Below are 15,064 nucleotides of genomic sequence, written 5' to 3'. Positions count from 1 at the left end.
AAAAATTTAATTGACTCAAATGATCTGATAGGACCTCTATTCATCATGTGACGGGAAGCAAATACTTCATCTGGAGCGAGCGACGGTAGTCGGGAATCACAGATCCAGGTAACAATCAAAATAGGTAATAGAAAAGCTATACCGGGTGTCACAGTATTTATTTGGTGACAGTGAACAACACAATACCATTGTATTGAGAATAGTATGGTTCTTCCTTGGTAACCCGTATGAATATATGCAGTGGCCTCCGCTAAATGACCCCTCGCGATGCCTTGGCTTGGTCTCAGTACAGTAGTACCAGTCAGCTAGCCTTTCTGAATGTGATGATGCCAGGGGAAGCCGAGACTAAACGCACAGCTTCGCGATGTTTGTGGTCTTACATTTTTCATAGTTTTATATCTATTGCAGGTTAATACATATGTGACTCAAAAGTTGAGTTTGAAGTTCACATGGATGTGAACAAAATTAGCTATTTTTTAGCTAACCTTCGCTGCTAGCTTTATTGTTGCTAGCTAATGTAGCTAACTAGCATTATAAGCTAGTTGGCATAATGGGAGCAAAAACTGGTTGTCTGTCAAACTTCATTGTGTTCGTGCAGGCTAGATCCTATCAACGTTTACTATATTGTAGTGCTTTGGTACGCTGTTAATAGACGTTCGTGTCGGTTTGATATTCGTAACTTGCTGAAAAAAAAAATCCTGTTCACCGACATTCATTGGTCTGTTTTGCTAGCTAACTCGCTACACTACCTTGACAGCAGTATGCAAGGATAGTGGTTATCAGCATCATCAGCAATGTTACTGCTTCATTATTTGTGCAGGTTTGTAAGCCAAGATGTGTGTGCCTTAAATGCTTTTAATTTAAATTGTAATCATTTAACTATAATTTCACAAATAAAATGCACTATAATGTGACCCTATAACCCTCTATAGGATTTGGACCCGGCATGGGGGACATGAAGACCCCAGATTTCGATGACCTGTTGGCAGCATTTGACATTCCTGACATTGATGCAAAAGAGGCCATCCAGTCTGCTCCTGATGAGGCTGAGGGCCCACACGGACCAGGTGGTGCTTCTCTAGGAAAGCCGGAAGGTGGGCTGGGTGTAGGGACATCTCTGAGACCACCTAGTCCCCCGGACCCCCATGCTGACACGCCTATTGTCAGTGTTATTGTAAAGAACCGTGTGCGACCCGAGACCCTAGATGGAGGGGATGGGGATTCGGATGCAGACCAGGACAATATGGATGGCATTTCTGGGGTTGCTGTGGGCCCACGACTGGGTGCCTGCGCCCCAGGCATGGCTGAATCTGAACCACAGAACCACAATGGGTTTGGAGCCTCCAGTGTTTCCACACCCCTAACCCAGACCCAATCTAATGGGGAGCCATGGTCCGCCTGCACCCCAAAAACAGCATCAGAGGGCGGAGGAGGTAGTGCTGGATCCACTAAATCTGCCAAGCAGGGTGGCAATATATTCAAAAGACTGAAGCCTCTCATGGTGCAGGGGTCCGGAGACCCAGTAGGAAGGGCAAGAAAGATGCAGCTCCTACAGCAGCAGCACCAGCAGCAGCACACACCACAAGATGCAGGCCATGAAGATGGAGACGAGGGCAAACCTTCATTATCTTTGTCAATTACGTCCTCTACATCTGTCCCAGGAGGGTCAGCAGGGCTTCCCACTTCTTTTCTTGCAACTTCCAAGCCACTTCTAACATCACCAACAACCATCCTGTCCTCACTACCGCTACACTCCTCTCAGGCTTTTAACGGGGCACCTAATGCCGGCCCGGCAGCATTTAGTCCCCAAGACTCAGAGGATGAGGATTCAGACCCAGACATAGGGCCTCCGTTGATGATTCAGGAACCCCCAGAGTCCCCTTCCCGCACCCCACCCAAACTAACCCGTCGTTTCAGGTCCCCAGCTTCCAGCTCGGACCCCACCCATCCCACTGCCTCATCGACAGCCCACCCAAAACCAGGGGACAGTACCTTGGGCACTAAAGTGACCTGCTCAAACCCCCCGTATGGCTCAAGCAAGAGTCCGCCACGGGACGACAAACACCCAGAACACGTTATAGAGGAGCGGGACTCGCCTGAAAGCCCAGTGTCAGAGATGCCCAAGTCGGCAGCACCACAAACCACCAAGAGGTGTTCCAGCCCAGCAGTAGCTTCCACACCACCCCCCTCAGCCTTACAGGAGCCTAAGGAGGAGGAGGAAGAGATGGAAGTTGGGAATGGAATTGAAATGGCTTCGGATGGCAAGGCCGATTCAGGAAAGGAAGAGGGTGCTAGATCAGAAGAAGACAAAATGGAGGTGGATGATGGGAAGTCTAAACTTACAAGCACTGAAGGTGGTGCTTCAACTCCAGGAGGGCCTGCGACTCCGTCAAGGCCCCTCAAAGTGCGGATAAAGACCATCAAGACCTCCACTGGTGGAATCACCAGAATGGTTACCAGGGTCGCACCTAAACCTAGTGCTGCTGGAGTCAAGGGTTTGGATCCAAGCAAAGTTCCAACAGGGGTGCGCAAGGTCCCAGCAAACAGGGCCCGGAAACCTGACCCTCCTTCTGGTCGTACGACAGCCTCCCAGCCACAGAAATCAAAGAGCCTCAATGCTCTTCCTGTGTCTACGCTCGCAGCCAGTAGTGCTATGCTTGCTGCCGCAACCAAGGCTCAGAACAAGATGGCTGCCTCCTCGGACAAGGCCAAGGTATCTGCCACTGCTGTTAGCATCACTAAATCAGCCGCCTTGCCTGCCACTCCCTCTGTAGCCTCTTCTCCTAAATTCTCAGTAGCCACTGGTGGGATTAGCGTACGTCCTGTTGGTGCTAAAACAGCAAATGGAGGCAGCACAAGTGTCCTAGCAGGCACTCACCAGCCAAACAAGCCAGCCTCCATCGTTAACAACACGGGTGCCGTCATCTCCCGGAGCCAGTCCAGCCTGGTGGAGGCCTTCAACAAAATCCTTAACAGCAAAAATCTACTACCCAGCTATAAGCCTGACCTATCAACTCCTCCACCCCCAGAGTGGGGGCTCCCTTTGCCCGCCACTGGCTATCGCTGTCTGGAATGTGGCGATGCCTTCGCCCTGGAGCGCAGCCTGGCTCGCCACTATGACCGGCGCTCACTGCGTATAGAGGTAACCTGCAACCATTGTGCCAAGCGGCTGGCCTTCTTCAACAAGTGCAGCTTGCTGCTCCATGCCAGGGAGCACAAGGAACGCGGGCTGGTCATGCAGTGCTCCCACCTTGTCATGAGACCAGTCACTGTGGAACAGATGATTGGCCAGCAGGACAGCACTTCCGGTAAGGCATCGCTTCCGGAAACGTTCTTTGTGAAGTGGCTATATTTCCATCCACATTATTATGGAACAGTCTGAGACGTATTCATTATTATTATTGTGAATGGCATTTAAGCATCAATAATCACTTGGAAAGTAGTGAGTTGGGATATGCACCAAGTTTAAAGAATCAGGACACATATCACCAGAATATTATTATTATTTTATTGGAAACTAATCACCATGTTCTTTTGCCTCATGAACTGCTTGCTTTCCCAAGTCATAGCTGGAGGATCACAAAACATATTGCCATTCTGTGACTCCAAGTTGACTTAGATATATGATCGACATTATATTGTTATAATATTTGCTTATTAAAGGAATTTCTAAGCTACTTCATTACTTGCATAAATATTTTCATTACACAAAAAGTGTCCACCTTGTTTAGTGTTTTTTTGTGTTTTGAACAATTACAGACAAATTAGCCATTTCAGTTTGGCCTGTCGTGACAGCTTTTATCCAACATTTATTTACTTATTACGTAAAATAGTTGGATACCTGGTTATCGCTTCTTCCTAAATGGCACTTGGTTCCCTTTATATTTTAATAGTTTTGACCAGAGCCCTACATACAGTGGGGAGAACAAGTATTTGATACACTGCCGATTTTGCCGGTTTTCCCACTTACAAAGCATGAAGAAGTCTGTAATTGTTATCATAGGTACTCTTCAACTGTGAGTGACGGAATCTAAAACAGAAATCCAGAAAATCACATTGTAAGATTAAGTAATTAATTTGCATTTTATTGCATGACACAAGTATTTGATACATCAGAAAATCAGAACTTAATATTTGTTACAGAAGCCTTTGTTTGCAATTACAGAGATCATAAGTTTCCTGTAGTTCTTGACCAGGTTTGCACACACTGCAGCAGGGATTTTGGCCCACTCCTCCATGCAGACCTTCTCCAGATCCTTCAGGTTTCGGGGCTGTCGCAGGTTTCGGGGCAATACAGACTTTCAGCTCCCTCCATAGATTTTCTATTGGGTTCAGGTCTGGAGACTGGCTATGCCACTCCAGGACCTTAAGATGCTTCTTACGGAGCCACTCCTTAGTTGCCCTGGCTGTGTGTTTCGGGTCGTTGTCATGCTGGAAGACCCAGCCCTGACCCATTTCAATGCTTTAACTGAGGGAAGGAGGTTGTTGGCCAAGATCTCGCAATACATGGCCCCATCCATCCTCCTCTCAATACGGTGCAGTCGTCCTGTCCCCTTTGCAGAAAAACATCCCCAAAGAATGATGTTTCTACCTCCATGCTTCACGGTTGGGATGGTGTTCTTGGGGTTGTAATCATCCTTCTTCCTCCAAACATGGCGAGTGGAGTTTTGACCAAAAAGCTCTATTTTTGTCTCATCTGACCACATGTCCTTCTCCCATTCCTCCTCTGGATCATCCAGATGGTCATTGGCAAACTTCAGACGGACCTGGACATGCGTTGGCATGAGCAGGCGGACCTTGCGTGCGCTGCAGGATTTTAATCCATGATGGTGTAGTGTGTTACTAATGGCTTTCTTTGAGACTGTGGTCCCAGCTCTCTTCAGGTCATTGACCAGGTCCTGCCGTGTAGTTCTGGGCTGATCCCTCACCTTCCTCATGATCATTGATGCCCCACGAGGTGAGATCTTGCATGGAGCCCCAGACCAAGGGAGATTGACCGTCATCTTGAATTTTTTAAATAATTGCGCCAACAGTTGTTGCCTTCTCACCAAGCTGCTTGTCTATTGTCCTGTAGCCCATCCCAGCCTTGTGCAGGTCTACAATTTTATCCCTGATGTCCTTACACAGCTCTCTGGTCTTGGCCATTGTGGAGAGGTTCAAACAGGTGCAGTTAATACAGGTAATGAGTGGAGAACAGGAGGGCTTCTAAAGGAATAACTAACAGGTCTGTGAGAGCTGGAATTCTTGCTGGTTGGTAGGTGATCAAATACTTGTAATAAAATGCTAATAAATTATTTAACAATACAATGTGATTTTCTGGATTTATGTTTTAGACTCCATCACTCACAGCTGATGTGTACCTATGATAAAAATTACAGACTTCTACATGTAAGTGGGAAAACCTGCAAAATCGGCAGTGTATCAAATACTTGTTCTCCCCACTGTATATAGTGCATTGTTTTTGAAAAAAGCTTTAACTATATAGTGCATTACTTTTAACAAAAGGCCTACAGTTATGTGGGAAAGAGTAAGTGAATCCAGGAACCTTTTTCTTTTACATGTTTGAAAATATGGATATCCAATCTTCACTTTAACTATTGATAGATAAATCTCACATAATTTACCAAATTTAAGTGCAAGATTATACTTGGCAATCATTTATTCATCTATAGTCAACAGAAAATAAGCACACACCTAGCTTTGATAGCTGGTGTTTCTCTTCTATTATTTCATGTAGCCTTTTTTTGTTACTGTCTATCAGACGGGACTGGATGGGAGTTTTGCCTTGTGTTACAGTACTGCTTCATCTATGTCATATTCAAGGACTATCTTGCGTGGACTAGCCACTTCTCACAGCATTTCGATAGTGTTGAGAATCTAGGCTTTGACTCAGACATTACATACCCTCCATTTGTTTTTGTTGAGCCATTCTGTTTTAGTTTTTCTTGTGTGTCTTGCTGCAAGTTCCATGTTTGCTTCCGCCTTTTGACTGATGGCCTCACATTCTCGTAAGGAATTCTCTTATACTATATGGAACTTATATGATGATAACCTGTTCTATGTAGATTGTCGATGAACTGTAATTCTAAAAATCTACATTTGTAGATCATTCAGACAGTGGAATAATTTACTTTGTATTGGTTGAAAATGGCTTTTTAACCCTTCCCAGTCTCATCAAACTTCAATAATCTTTCTTCTGGGGGCCTCAAGAAGGTCTTGTGATCTTGCCAAGATTTTACCACGCACACCCATATGGTTAAGATCAAACCACCCCGGGTTTTTATCTACACTGGAGGCTACTGGATTTTTGTTTATTTTAATTGCATAAATGGTTTCAAAGTTAACCTTTTTTATGTGATTTGTTAAATAAGATTATCTTAATGCATGTGGTTAGAATTTAGCTCAAAAATGTGTGTCCAAGTATTTAAAAATAACTTCCAGGGGGTGTACTTACTTGTTGATGTGACACAACTTATGATTTGAAACGTATAAGGCACCTATAACTAAGTTCAACTGACTTCAGTCTTCTTTGCTTTGTTTTCTTGCTTCGCTTTGTTGACCAGGCATGCTCTCTCCTTCAATCTCCTCTCTTCCTCCAGCCTCTTCCCCCTCCACCACATCAGGGGCACCTGCCCTGTCAACTGGATCCTCCCTACTGAAGGACACCCAGTCTCCCTCCACAACCCAGCCCAGATCTGTCCGCCGGGTCCCCCAAAGTCCCCAGGCACTGATGCCCCTCCCCTGCAAGAAGGGTGAGGTGCTGCAGTACCAAAACTTCAAGTGTCCGGAGTGCCAAGCCCAGTTCTCTGGCAAGGCCGAGCTGGTCGCCCACTTCCAGCAGATCAGAGCTACTCCTAACTCAGTGAGTCCCTTGATTGTGTGCCTGAACAGTGATTACATTTACATAATTAAATAAACAGTCTTATCTAGGGATTTGCAAATGTATTCATTTTAATACTTTCAAAAATAAATTCCCTGTGGGAAACTAACACACATCCCTGACATTTCAAGTGCAATGCTCTACCAGCTGAGCTACATAGTGTTCTACCAGCTGAGCTACATAGTGTTCAACCAGCTGAGCTACATAGTGTTCAACCAACAGAGGCACATAAAGTTTGATCTGGAAATATTTGGACACTGACACAATTTAAAAATGTTTGGCTCTGTATGCCACCACAATGAATTTGAAATGAAACAACCGAGGTGCAATTGAAGTGCAGACTTTCAGCTTTAATTCAAGGGGTTGAACAAAAATATTGTATGAAACGGTTAGGAATTGCAACCATTTTCATACACAGTCGCCTTATTTCAGGGGCTCAAATGTAATTGGACAAATTTAAAAAATCATAAATTTAATTTAATTTTTTTAATACTTTGTAGAGAATCCTTTGCAGGCAATGACAGCTTGAACACATAGACATCACCAAACGCTGGGTTTCCTGCTTTGTGATGCTTTGCCAGGCCTTTACTGCAGCTGCCTTCTGTTGTTGTTTGTTTGTGGATCTTTCTGCCTTAAGTTTTGTCTTTGGCAAGTGAAATGCATTCTCGATCGGGTTGAAATGGGATGATTGATTTGGCCATTGCCTCCACTGTGTTTTACAGATTATGTGGTTTGCTTCGGATCATGAGCCGTTCCAAGCCTTCTCCATACTTTTTTTCTTCCCGTCATTCTGGTACAGGTTAATCTTCCATAGAATGCTGTTCTAGAACTGGGCTGGCTTTTTTAGATGTTTTTTGGCAAAGTCTAATCTGGCCTTTCTATTCTTGAGGTTTATGAATGAGTGGTGAACCCTCTGTATTTGCTCTGGGGAAGTATTCTCTTTATGGTAGACTTGGATAATGATATGCCTACCTCCTGGAGAGTGTTCTTGGATGTTGTGAAGGGGTTTTTCTTTACCATGGAAAGGATCCTACGATCATCCACCACTGTGGTCTTCCATGGAAGTCAGGCCTTTTTTTTGTTGCAGAGCTCACCAGTGCATTCTTCTTTTCTTGGAAAGTACCAAACTGTTGATTTGTTCACTCCTAATGTTCCTGCGATCTCTCTGATGGATTTTTGTTTTTGCTGCTCAAGGATGGCCTGTTTCACTTGCATTGAGAGCTTCTTTGACTGCATGTTTTGGGTTCACTGCAACAGCTTCCAAATGCGAATGTCACACCTGGAATCAACTCCAGACCTTTTACCTGCTTAATCGTTTAAGTAATAACAAAGGAATAGCCCACACATGTCCATGAAACAGCTTTTGAGTAATTGAACAAATACTTTTTGTTCCTTGAAAAATAGGGGGCTACATATTCATTATTAAACTGTAACTTGAATATATTTTGGTAAACAGCCAAAATAACACAACTTGTATCAGTGTCCAATTATTTCTGGATCTAACTGTACTGTTCAACCAAGTGAGGCAGACCTAATTTAAGCTAGTTCCCGGACTAAAGAGTACACTAAATGGAGATTAAACCTCCTCCTGGTGTTTAATTGTCTGCCTTGTTTATGTTTTAGTCAACTGTTCAGCAATTTGTCACCACTCTTTTCATTCCGGCCAGACCTGTACCCTGTGTTCGCCACCCATGATGCTGCCCAACTCATGCAGCGTGTTGGCTCACCAGAGGATCCATAAGCACAGGGCTCCCCATGTTTGCCCAGAGTGCGGTGGCATTGCCCGACAGGCCAGCTTCCAGACCCACCTGGAGGAGGCCTGTCTGCATTTTGCTCGCCGCATTGGATACAGGTGAAGAGTCAACAGTATCTGTGCCTAGAAATATGTCAACAAAGTGTTAGATCTTCAAACAAAAGGACGATGCTAATATCTTTTTTCTCTTTCCAAGGGATAGCTTAGCAAAGCTTAGTAGCTTATTTTATCATGTGTGTCATCTTCAGTGATCGGTAAACATGCAACAAATATGCAAGGTCTGAATACCATAAAGTAGCACAAATGGCATTATATATTCTTCTAACACTTTTAGTGAATGTATTTTCATGTGGTTAAAGATGCAGCCTGGCACTCTGTTGTTTATATGTACGTGATCTGTTAGTAGAATCGCTGTCATAACTCAGTTAGCCAAGTTTCAGGTTGGCCTCTTTCAAAAACAGTGCAAATTAATTAAAATTCCTCTCACTAAATGCAAAATGTAAAACTTTTTACAGGAAGTATACATCTGGGTTAGATTCATCGCCCCAATTAAGCCAACCAATTTTATACTGAGCAAAAATATAAACACAACATGTAAAGTTTGATAAAAGATCCCAGAAACGTTCCTTATTCTTAAAAAGCTTATTTCTCTCATGTGAAAAAATATATTTTCGGTACAAATCATTTAGTCGAATTCACAGATTTCCTCATAAAGTTTGAACTTTGACTTTGTGAATACAATGTAATTTTTTTCTAAATACTGTTCCCCAGGTGCTCCAGTTGTCAGGTGGTGTTCGGGGGTCTAAATTCTATCAAATCCCATATCCAGACAGCCCACTGCGAGGTGTTCCACAAGTGTCCAAGCTGCCCTATGGCTTTCAAGTCGGCCCCCAGTGCACAGGGACATATCAACACCCAGCACCCAGCCCTCAACGATGGACAGGCCAAGTAAGTGATGCACAGTGAACGTACCGAGTTACGTCTTATGGGTCCTGGCCAAAGGCACTTACTTATTATTAGTTTTTTCAAATAAAACATTTGCCCTTCTTTGTGTCCACAGGACCTGGAATGGGAAACACTGGTTTAGGGGATTTTTGAATGGTGTTTTTGGCACATTTAAAATGTTTCCACTGTTTCTCTCTTCTGTATTTGCAGAATGATCTACAAATGTGTGATGTGTGATACAGTTTTTACTCAGAAACCCTTACTGTACATGCACTTTGACACTCACCTGGCCAAGCAGAAAGTGCATGTTTTCAAGTGTCCTGACTGCACCAAACTATATGCGCAGAAAGGTTCCATGATGGAACACATAAAGGTTTGTTTAGTTACATTCTTTCTAATATTTGGTGTATACAAACCCTAGATTACTACTTTGACTCCATTGGTCGGCCATTTTGGGTGTCTGTCCCCCATCGGAATGAATGGAATAGTTAGTGTTTCAAGACATTTTTTTAATGTATTATTTATCTTTTATTCATAGGTTTCACTCACATTTAAAAGTATGCATTAATGTGCGATAAAAAGTCCCTAATGAATGAATGACATTCTATAACACTCTAAAAGTATGAATAGGGTTGCTCATTAGCTATGATAAAGTAATCTGTGTTTATACTCATTAGGGTTAGGGTTAGGTTTTCTAAAAGTATGAATTGGGTTGCACATTAGCTTTGATAAAGTAATCTGTGTTTATACTCATTAAATATATGATTGCACTTCAGTAGCTTTGGGGTTAGAACATTGAGTCAGTAACTAAAAGGTAGGTGATATAAAACACTAATTTCTCTTGTAAGTAGCTCTGGATCAAAGCATCTCTAAATGACAAGTAAGCCAAAATCCTCATGTCTATCTACTCATTTCTCAATGTGGTCTTTCATTCTCACCTCTTTGTAATATGATTTGATTTCTTCTCACCTTCTTATCCAGACTGCTCACAGAGGGCAGTCAGTCAGACAGGAGGGCCAATTAGATGCCTCCACCCCTGCCCCAACCAACCCCTCCACGCCGTCCCTCCCGAAACCCAAGCCCTCTGCTAAAACAGAGAACTCAGACGGGGAGGACTGGGGCCGAGACCAAGAAGAGGACGATGAGGAGGAGGAGGGAGGCGAGGAAGAGGATGATGAAGACTATGAGCAACCTGAGAGTCAGCCTAGCGCCACCGAAAACAACCGTGGAGCTCCTTCCGAATGGAGCTGCCAGCAATGTCAGAAGAGCTTTGCGCAGAGTGACGACTACACCTCTCACATGAAGACAGAACATGGAAAGGTACATTGAGGCTGTGTACAACAGTGCTGGAGTCAATTCCATTCAGTTCAAAAAGCTTCAGAACTTTTCAAGGAGGAACATTTTGAAATTCACTTCTTGAATTGAACTAGAAGGAGTTAGTTAACGGCTCACTGACTGTCCATAGCAATTCTCTTTTCTGTCCACGTTTGTAGGCTCTGAAGAAGTTCCCGTGTCGCTTGTGCCAGAGCTCCTTCTCCACCTCTTCCAGCCTCCGGCGGCATGTACGAGTCATCCACGAGGGCAACAAGAGAGTCTTCCATTGCCAGTGAGTGAAACTACAAATGCTTTTATAGTTCATGTGACAAAACAATAAAAAATGTAGATTCAGCCTCTCTACGAACAACAGGTATATATAGCTGTTCGTTGTAGTGTCAAGGCACCGCCAAACCAGGATTCTGACCCTGGGTGTCACAGCAGATCTGGAACAGGAGTCTCCAATGGACTGTGCATGTCCCAGGGCATTTCTTGTGAAAAGGCTTTTTAGGCGTGTCGGGGTCGGTTGCAAGCTGACTCGACTTTGGTCGACACCACACAATTGTGAGAATAGAGTGTCAAATTTGATTCATATAGTAGTTCACAATTAAAATTGCTGTCATTTTAAAATCAACTATAGCTTGTCTGATTGTTTTTATTTTTATTTTTTTTGAGGGCACTAACGGACTAAATAACACGGATGACTCAATGAGTCATTTTGTTTTATTATATTTAGGAGCAAGAGATCAAGATGACAACCTATCCTGATCTTTCAGATTCTGCCATTACGTTCCTTAAGTTGCAGTTTGTCACAGGCAAGCAAATACAGGATTCTATTTATATCCTTGTGTGGACCACAGAAGAAAATAAATCCCATTTTGACCCTAATCCTTATCTTAACCTTAACCTCAGTAACCTAAAATATACAGCTCCAGAAATAATTGAGACCACTGCACCTTTTTCTTTCCGTTCCAAAAAAGTTGAAAAGGAAAGTTTTGAGTGAGGAACAGAAGCGTTCAATTTGTAGGGGGTCTCTTCATTTTAACCCTTCTGTTCCTCGCTCAAAACCTTCCCTTTTGACTTTTTTGGAAAGGAAAGTAAAAGGTGCAGTGGTCTCTTAATTTTTTCCGGAGCTGTGTTACTAAACCTAACCTAGCTCTAATCCCTAAAGTCTAAAAGTAACCCCAATTCTAACACTAACACCAGTTGTATGTTTTACCCTACGCCTTATTTTTAAAATGGAAACCCACAATTGCTGTTCAGATGTAGCCTGTGATTAGGTTGCGATAAAGTGTGATGCATTTACATAACATATGTCTAATAAAGCTATTGGTTGCCTTTTAAATTAAATTCAAACTTTACTTGTGAATGACCCCTTTAAAACAGCTGATTCCCCAGTTTTGAGAACCACTGGTTTGGAGTGACAGACTTGTGGCCTCTGCAATAAACGATACAAGCCAAAATAAGAAAAGTGTCTCTGAATGAAATAGAAGTGGACTGCTTGACCTGGTTGTTCAGCAGTCTAAGCCATGATTTCAGGCACACATTAACTGCTGTAGCTTGGGTTCAAATCCAACCTACTGCTCTTTAAACAAACACTCCCTGTTCACTCTTTCATCATTTTCCTGTCCAATAAAGCATATAAATAAACAATAAATAAATGAACAGCCTATCAACAAAATAGCCAGCAAGGTATGGGTCCAATTCAACCTTCCTGGTCCTTGCTATGTGCTGAGAACATAAACTTCATGTTTGATTCCTATTTAAATGTAAATGTAAGTGTTTTTTAAATGCAGATATTGCACAGAGGGCAAGCGGACTTTCAGCAGTCAACTCATCCTGGAGAAACACATTCGTGTCCATCACCGGGTCAGAGCTAATGATGGAAAGGTCTGTTAGAATCCATTTCTTTAAGTGCTAATTTTGGTGATGCGCTTTAGCCTCAGTCATAACGTGCTTTAGCTGTAATTTTGTTCAGTAATATTTTCCTATAAAAGTTTTACTACCAAAAATCACAGTTTTGACTTTCTCTGCCTCCGCATCACCCCTCGGCCCCCCAGCAGGGCCCTCCTCAGACCAGGAAGCGGTCAGCCCAGGGGGAAGGGCCAGGCAGCTCTTCTGAACAGGACGGAGAGGTGGGTCCCCCCGTGGCTGGAATTGAGGAGAAGGCTGGCTCAGAGAGCGGTGAGGCTCGGGAGGAGGAGGACGGTGCCGGCCCCTCAAAGAGAACACGAGGAGCTTCGGCGCTTGCCGAGACCGAGGAGGAGGACAGCGTGTTCCGCTGCGTGCCCTGCGGCTTCGCCACAGAGGACGGCGCAGAATTCCAGCGCCACATCCCGCAGCACCGTGCTGATGCCGCCTCCTTTCAGTGCCTGCAGTGTGGCGTGTGCTTCGCCTCGGCTGGCTCGCTGGGACGCCACCGCTTCATCACCCACCGCGTGAGGGACCCCCAGGGGGATTCAGAGCGTAGGCCGGCCCGCGCGCCTCCCTCCTCTGTGGATGGCTCGCCCTCCTCTTCACCCCAAAAGGGGGAGGAAGGGGAGGGGAGCCTTTGCTGCCGGGTGTGCAGCCGACACTTCGACCGGGCCTCTGACCTCAGCACCCATCTGAGGACCCACGGTATGGCCTTCATTGCCGCCCAAAAGACAGACAAGCCCCAGTAATCCTGGATTGGTTTACGCATTGCCCCACCACACCCAGTAATAGTTCAAACTTGGGGGATAGCGGAGTTGATAGTATATCTGAAGCTCGCGGGAAACATCACACCAGGGCCACCGAACCCCGGTCATAAAAGAGCAGAGCGGGGCCTCGGGGTGATCGTTCTTGGGGGGCTGAATGCCGACGGATGAGACCACATTCGTCCTTAATATTCACGCATTCATTATCGCCGTGCCCAACAGTTAAAAAGGACTGGAATCATGAAGGTCACCTGATCACAGCGTCGCTGTTGGTTTCCGGCTGTAACACTACGTTTGTCATAGAATTCTCAGTGACTTTGTGTTTTTCCGCCACGAATATCATTGTTCGTTGTGGGTGAACCACACTATCTCATCGACATCCATTTCCTTTTGTATCCATCTGTTATTTGTGCTTGTTCACATCCTTCATACATCGCCAAATACATCAACAAAGAGACCTGATTGTACAACGACAGTTCTCTTCCTGTTGGACCTAGTTTATTTCCCTTGTTCAGGGCGGGCTGGGAAGGTACTGTTTTCAAATCATTGTCCGGTTTCACTTCAAACAAGCAGTAAAAGGGAGTATTTGGAGAGTTGATAACACTGATTTTAAGTAATAATGACTTTGTCCTATTTATTTATATGAAACACATTATTGGTGTTGTTTGTGTGAGTATTTTGCCACCAATCTTATAGAAAGATGAAATGGTAAAAGTAGTTTGTAATGGATACCCCAGGCTGGTGAGATTTTGATCTCTCTACATTACACATTTCTGTAGGAGAAAAGGTTGCATAATTATGTTATCGTAACCCGTGTTGTTTTGAATGGAGGGTTTTGTCACCGACATTATAGCTCGGGATGGGAGGAGAGACTTCCGAGATGCTTGCCAGTGTCGAAAATGCGGTTTATTAGTGTATGTTGCTCTGTAAATATAGTATAATATACACTAAAAGAAGGCTTTTGGGTTTTGTTACTTGTAATGAAAATGTGAATATAAGTATAGTATTTGTACTTGTAAATGTTTTTCTGCTTGTTGTTCTTTTTCCAACCAATTTTAAGCATTTCATTTTTATCGGAGGTAGCTAGCTATACATTGTCACTCACAAAAGCAGAGGGGGAGATTTTAATGAGTTGTATTGTGTTTTAATAATGTGTACGAGTATGAACATTTCTCTCTTTGATATGATTATTTTCTAACTGCAGAATCAGTGCTTGCTGTATCCCCCTTTGTTTTTCTGTTTCAGTAACATTTTCTCACTTGAATGAAGACTTTTTGTATGGATGTTATTTTATTTTTGGTTGGCTGATATTTATATAGCGAAACAATGAACCCACGTTTTATTCTACATCATGATTGTTGTCTGCTTGCGGAATTGCCATACACTTTTTGTGCCGTTTCAAAATAAATGCGTGAAGGACAACTTTGTCTATACTATTGTCCTATTTAAAATAATGTATCAAAGGAAGTTTCCATTATGTAAAACAAATGTATA

General features: G+C 43.6%; 1 protein-coding gene across 6 annotated transcripts; it reads left to right on the top strand.

The window, feature by feature from the left end:
- The first annotated feature begins 15 nt into the window (after positions 1–15).
- Positions 16–14,992, top strand: znf687b (zinc finger protein 687b). Of its 6 annotated transcripts, none has more exons than XR_002197293.2 (10): positions 16–108; positions 933–3,308; positions 6,564–6,862; positions 8,548–8,732; positions 9,405–9,581; positions 9,789–9,951; positions 10,560–10,898; positions 11,072–11,184; positions 11,629–11,707; positions 12,689–12,766. XR_002197293.2 is itself a non-coding variant. In XM_020050192.2 (10 exons), exons 2-10 carry the CDS (start codon positions 947–949, stop codon positions 13,553–13,555), a joined length of 4,299 nt encoding a protein of 1,432 aa, XP_019905751.2. In that variant the 5' UTR covers positions 17–108; positions 933–946; the 3' UTR covers positions 13,556–14,992. The 6 variants fall into 6 exon arrangements, 5 of the variants coding, with proteins under 5 accessions (XP_019905751.2, XP_019905750.2, XP_010866247.2 ...); XM_020050192.2 differs by lacking the exon at positions 11,629–11,707 and adding an exon at positions 12,953–14,992 and having other exon boundaries at positions 17–108; positions 6,600–6,862; positions 12,689–12,782; XM_020050191.2 differs by lacking the exon at positions 11,629–11,707 and adding an exon at positions 12,956–14,992 and having other exon boundaries at positions 17–108; positions 12,689–12,782.
- Positions 14,993–15,064: the final 72 nt, after the last annotated feature.

Source organism: Esox lucius, chromosome 10 (genome assembly GCF_011004845.1).
Source record: "Esox lucius isolate fEsoLuc1 chromosome 10, fEsoLuc1.pri, whole genome shotgun sequence".
In the NCBI taxonomy this organism is placed as follows: Eukaryota; Metazoa; Chordata; class Actinopteri; order Esociformes; family Esocidae; genus Esox; species Esox lucius.
Note: the sequence above shows the minus strand (reverse complement) of the source record. Positions and strands in the feature narration are given on the sequence as shown.

What these genes read in the sequence shown, in the direction of transcription:
- znf687b (XM_010867945.3), top strand. Translation starts at nt 947, where the DNA reads ATGGGGGACATGAAGACCCCAGATTTCGATGACCTGTTGGCAGCATTT. An exon ending in TCAGAGCTACTCCTAACTCA is followed by an intron (nt 6,863 to 8,547) that starts GTGAGTCCCTTG and finishes CATTCCGGCCAG; the next exon opens with ACCTGTACCCTGTGTTCGCC. An exon ending in CTCAACGATGGACAGGCCAA is followed by an intron (nt 9,582 to 9,788) that starts GTAAGTGATGCA and finishes CTGTATTTGCAG; the next exon opens with AATGATCTACAAATGTGTGA.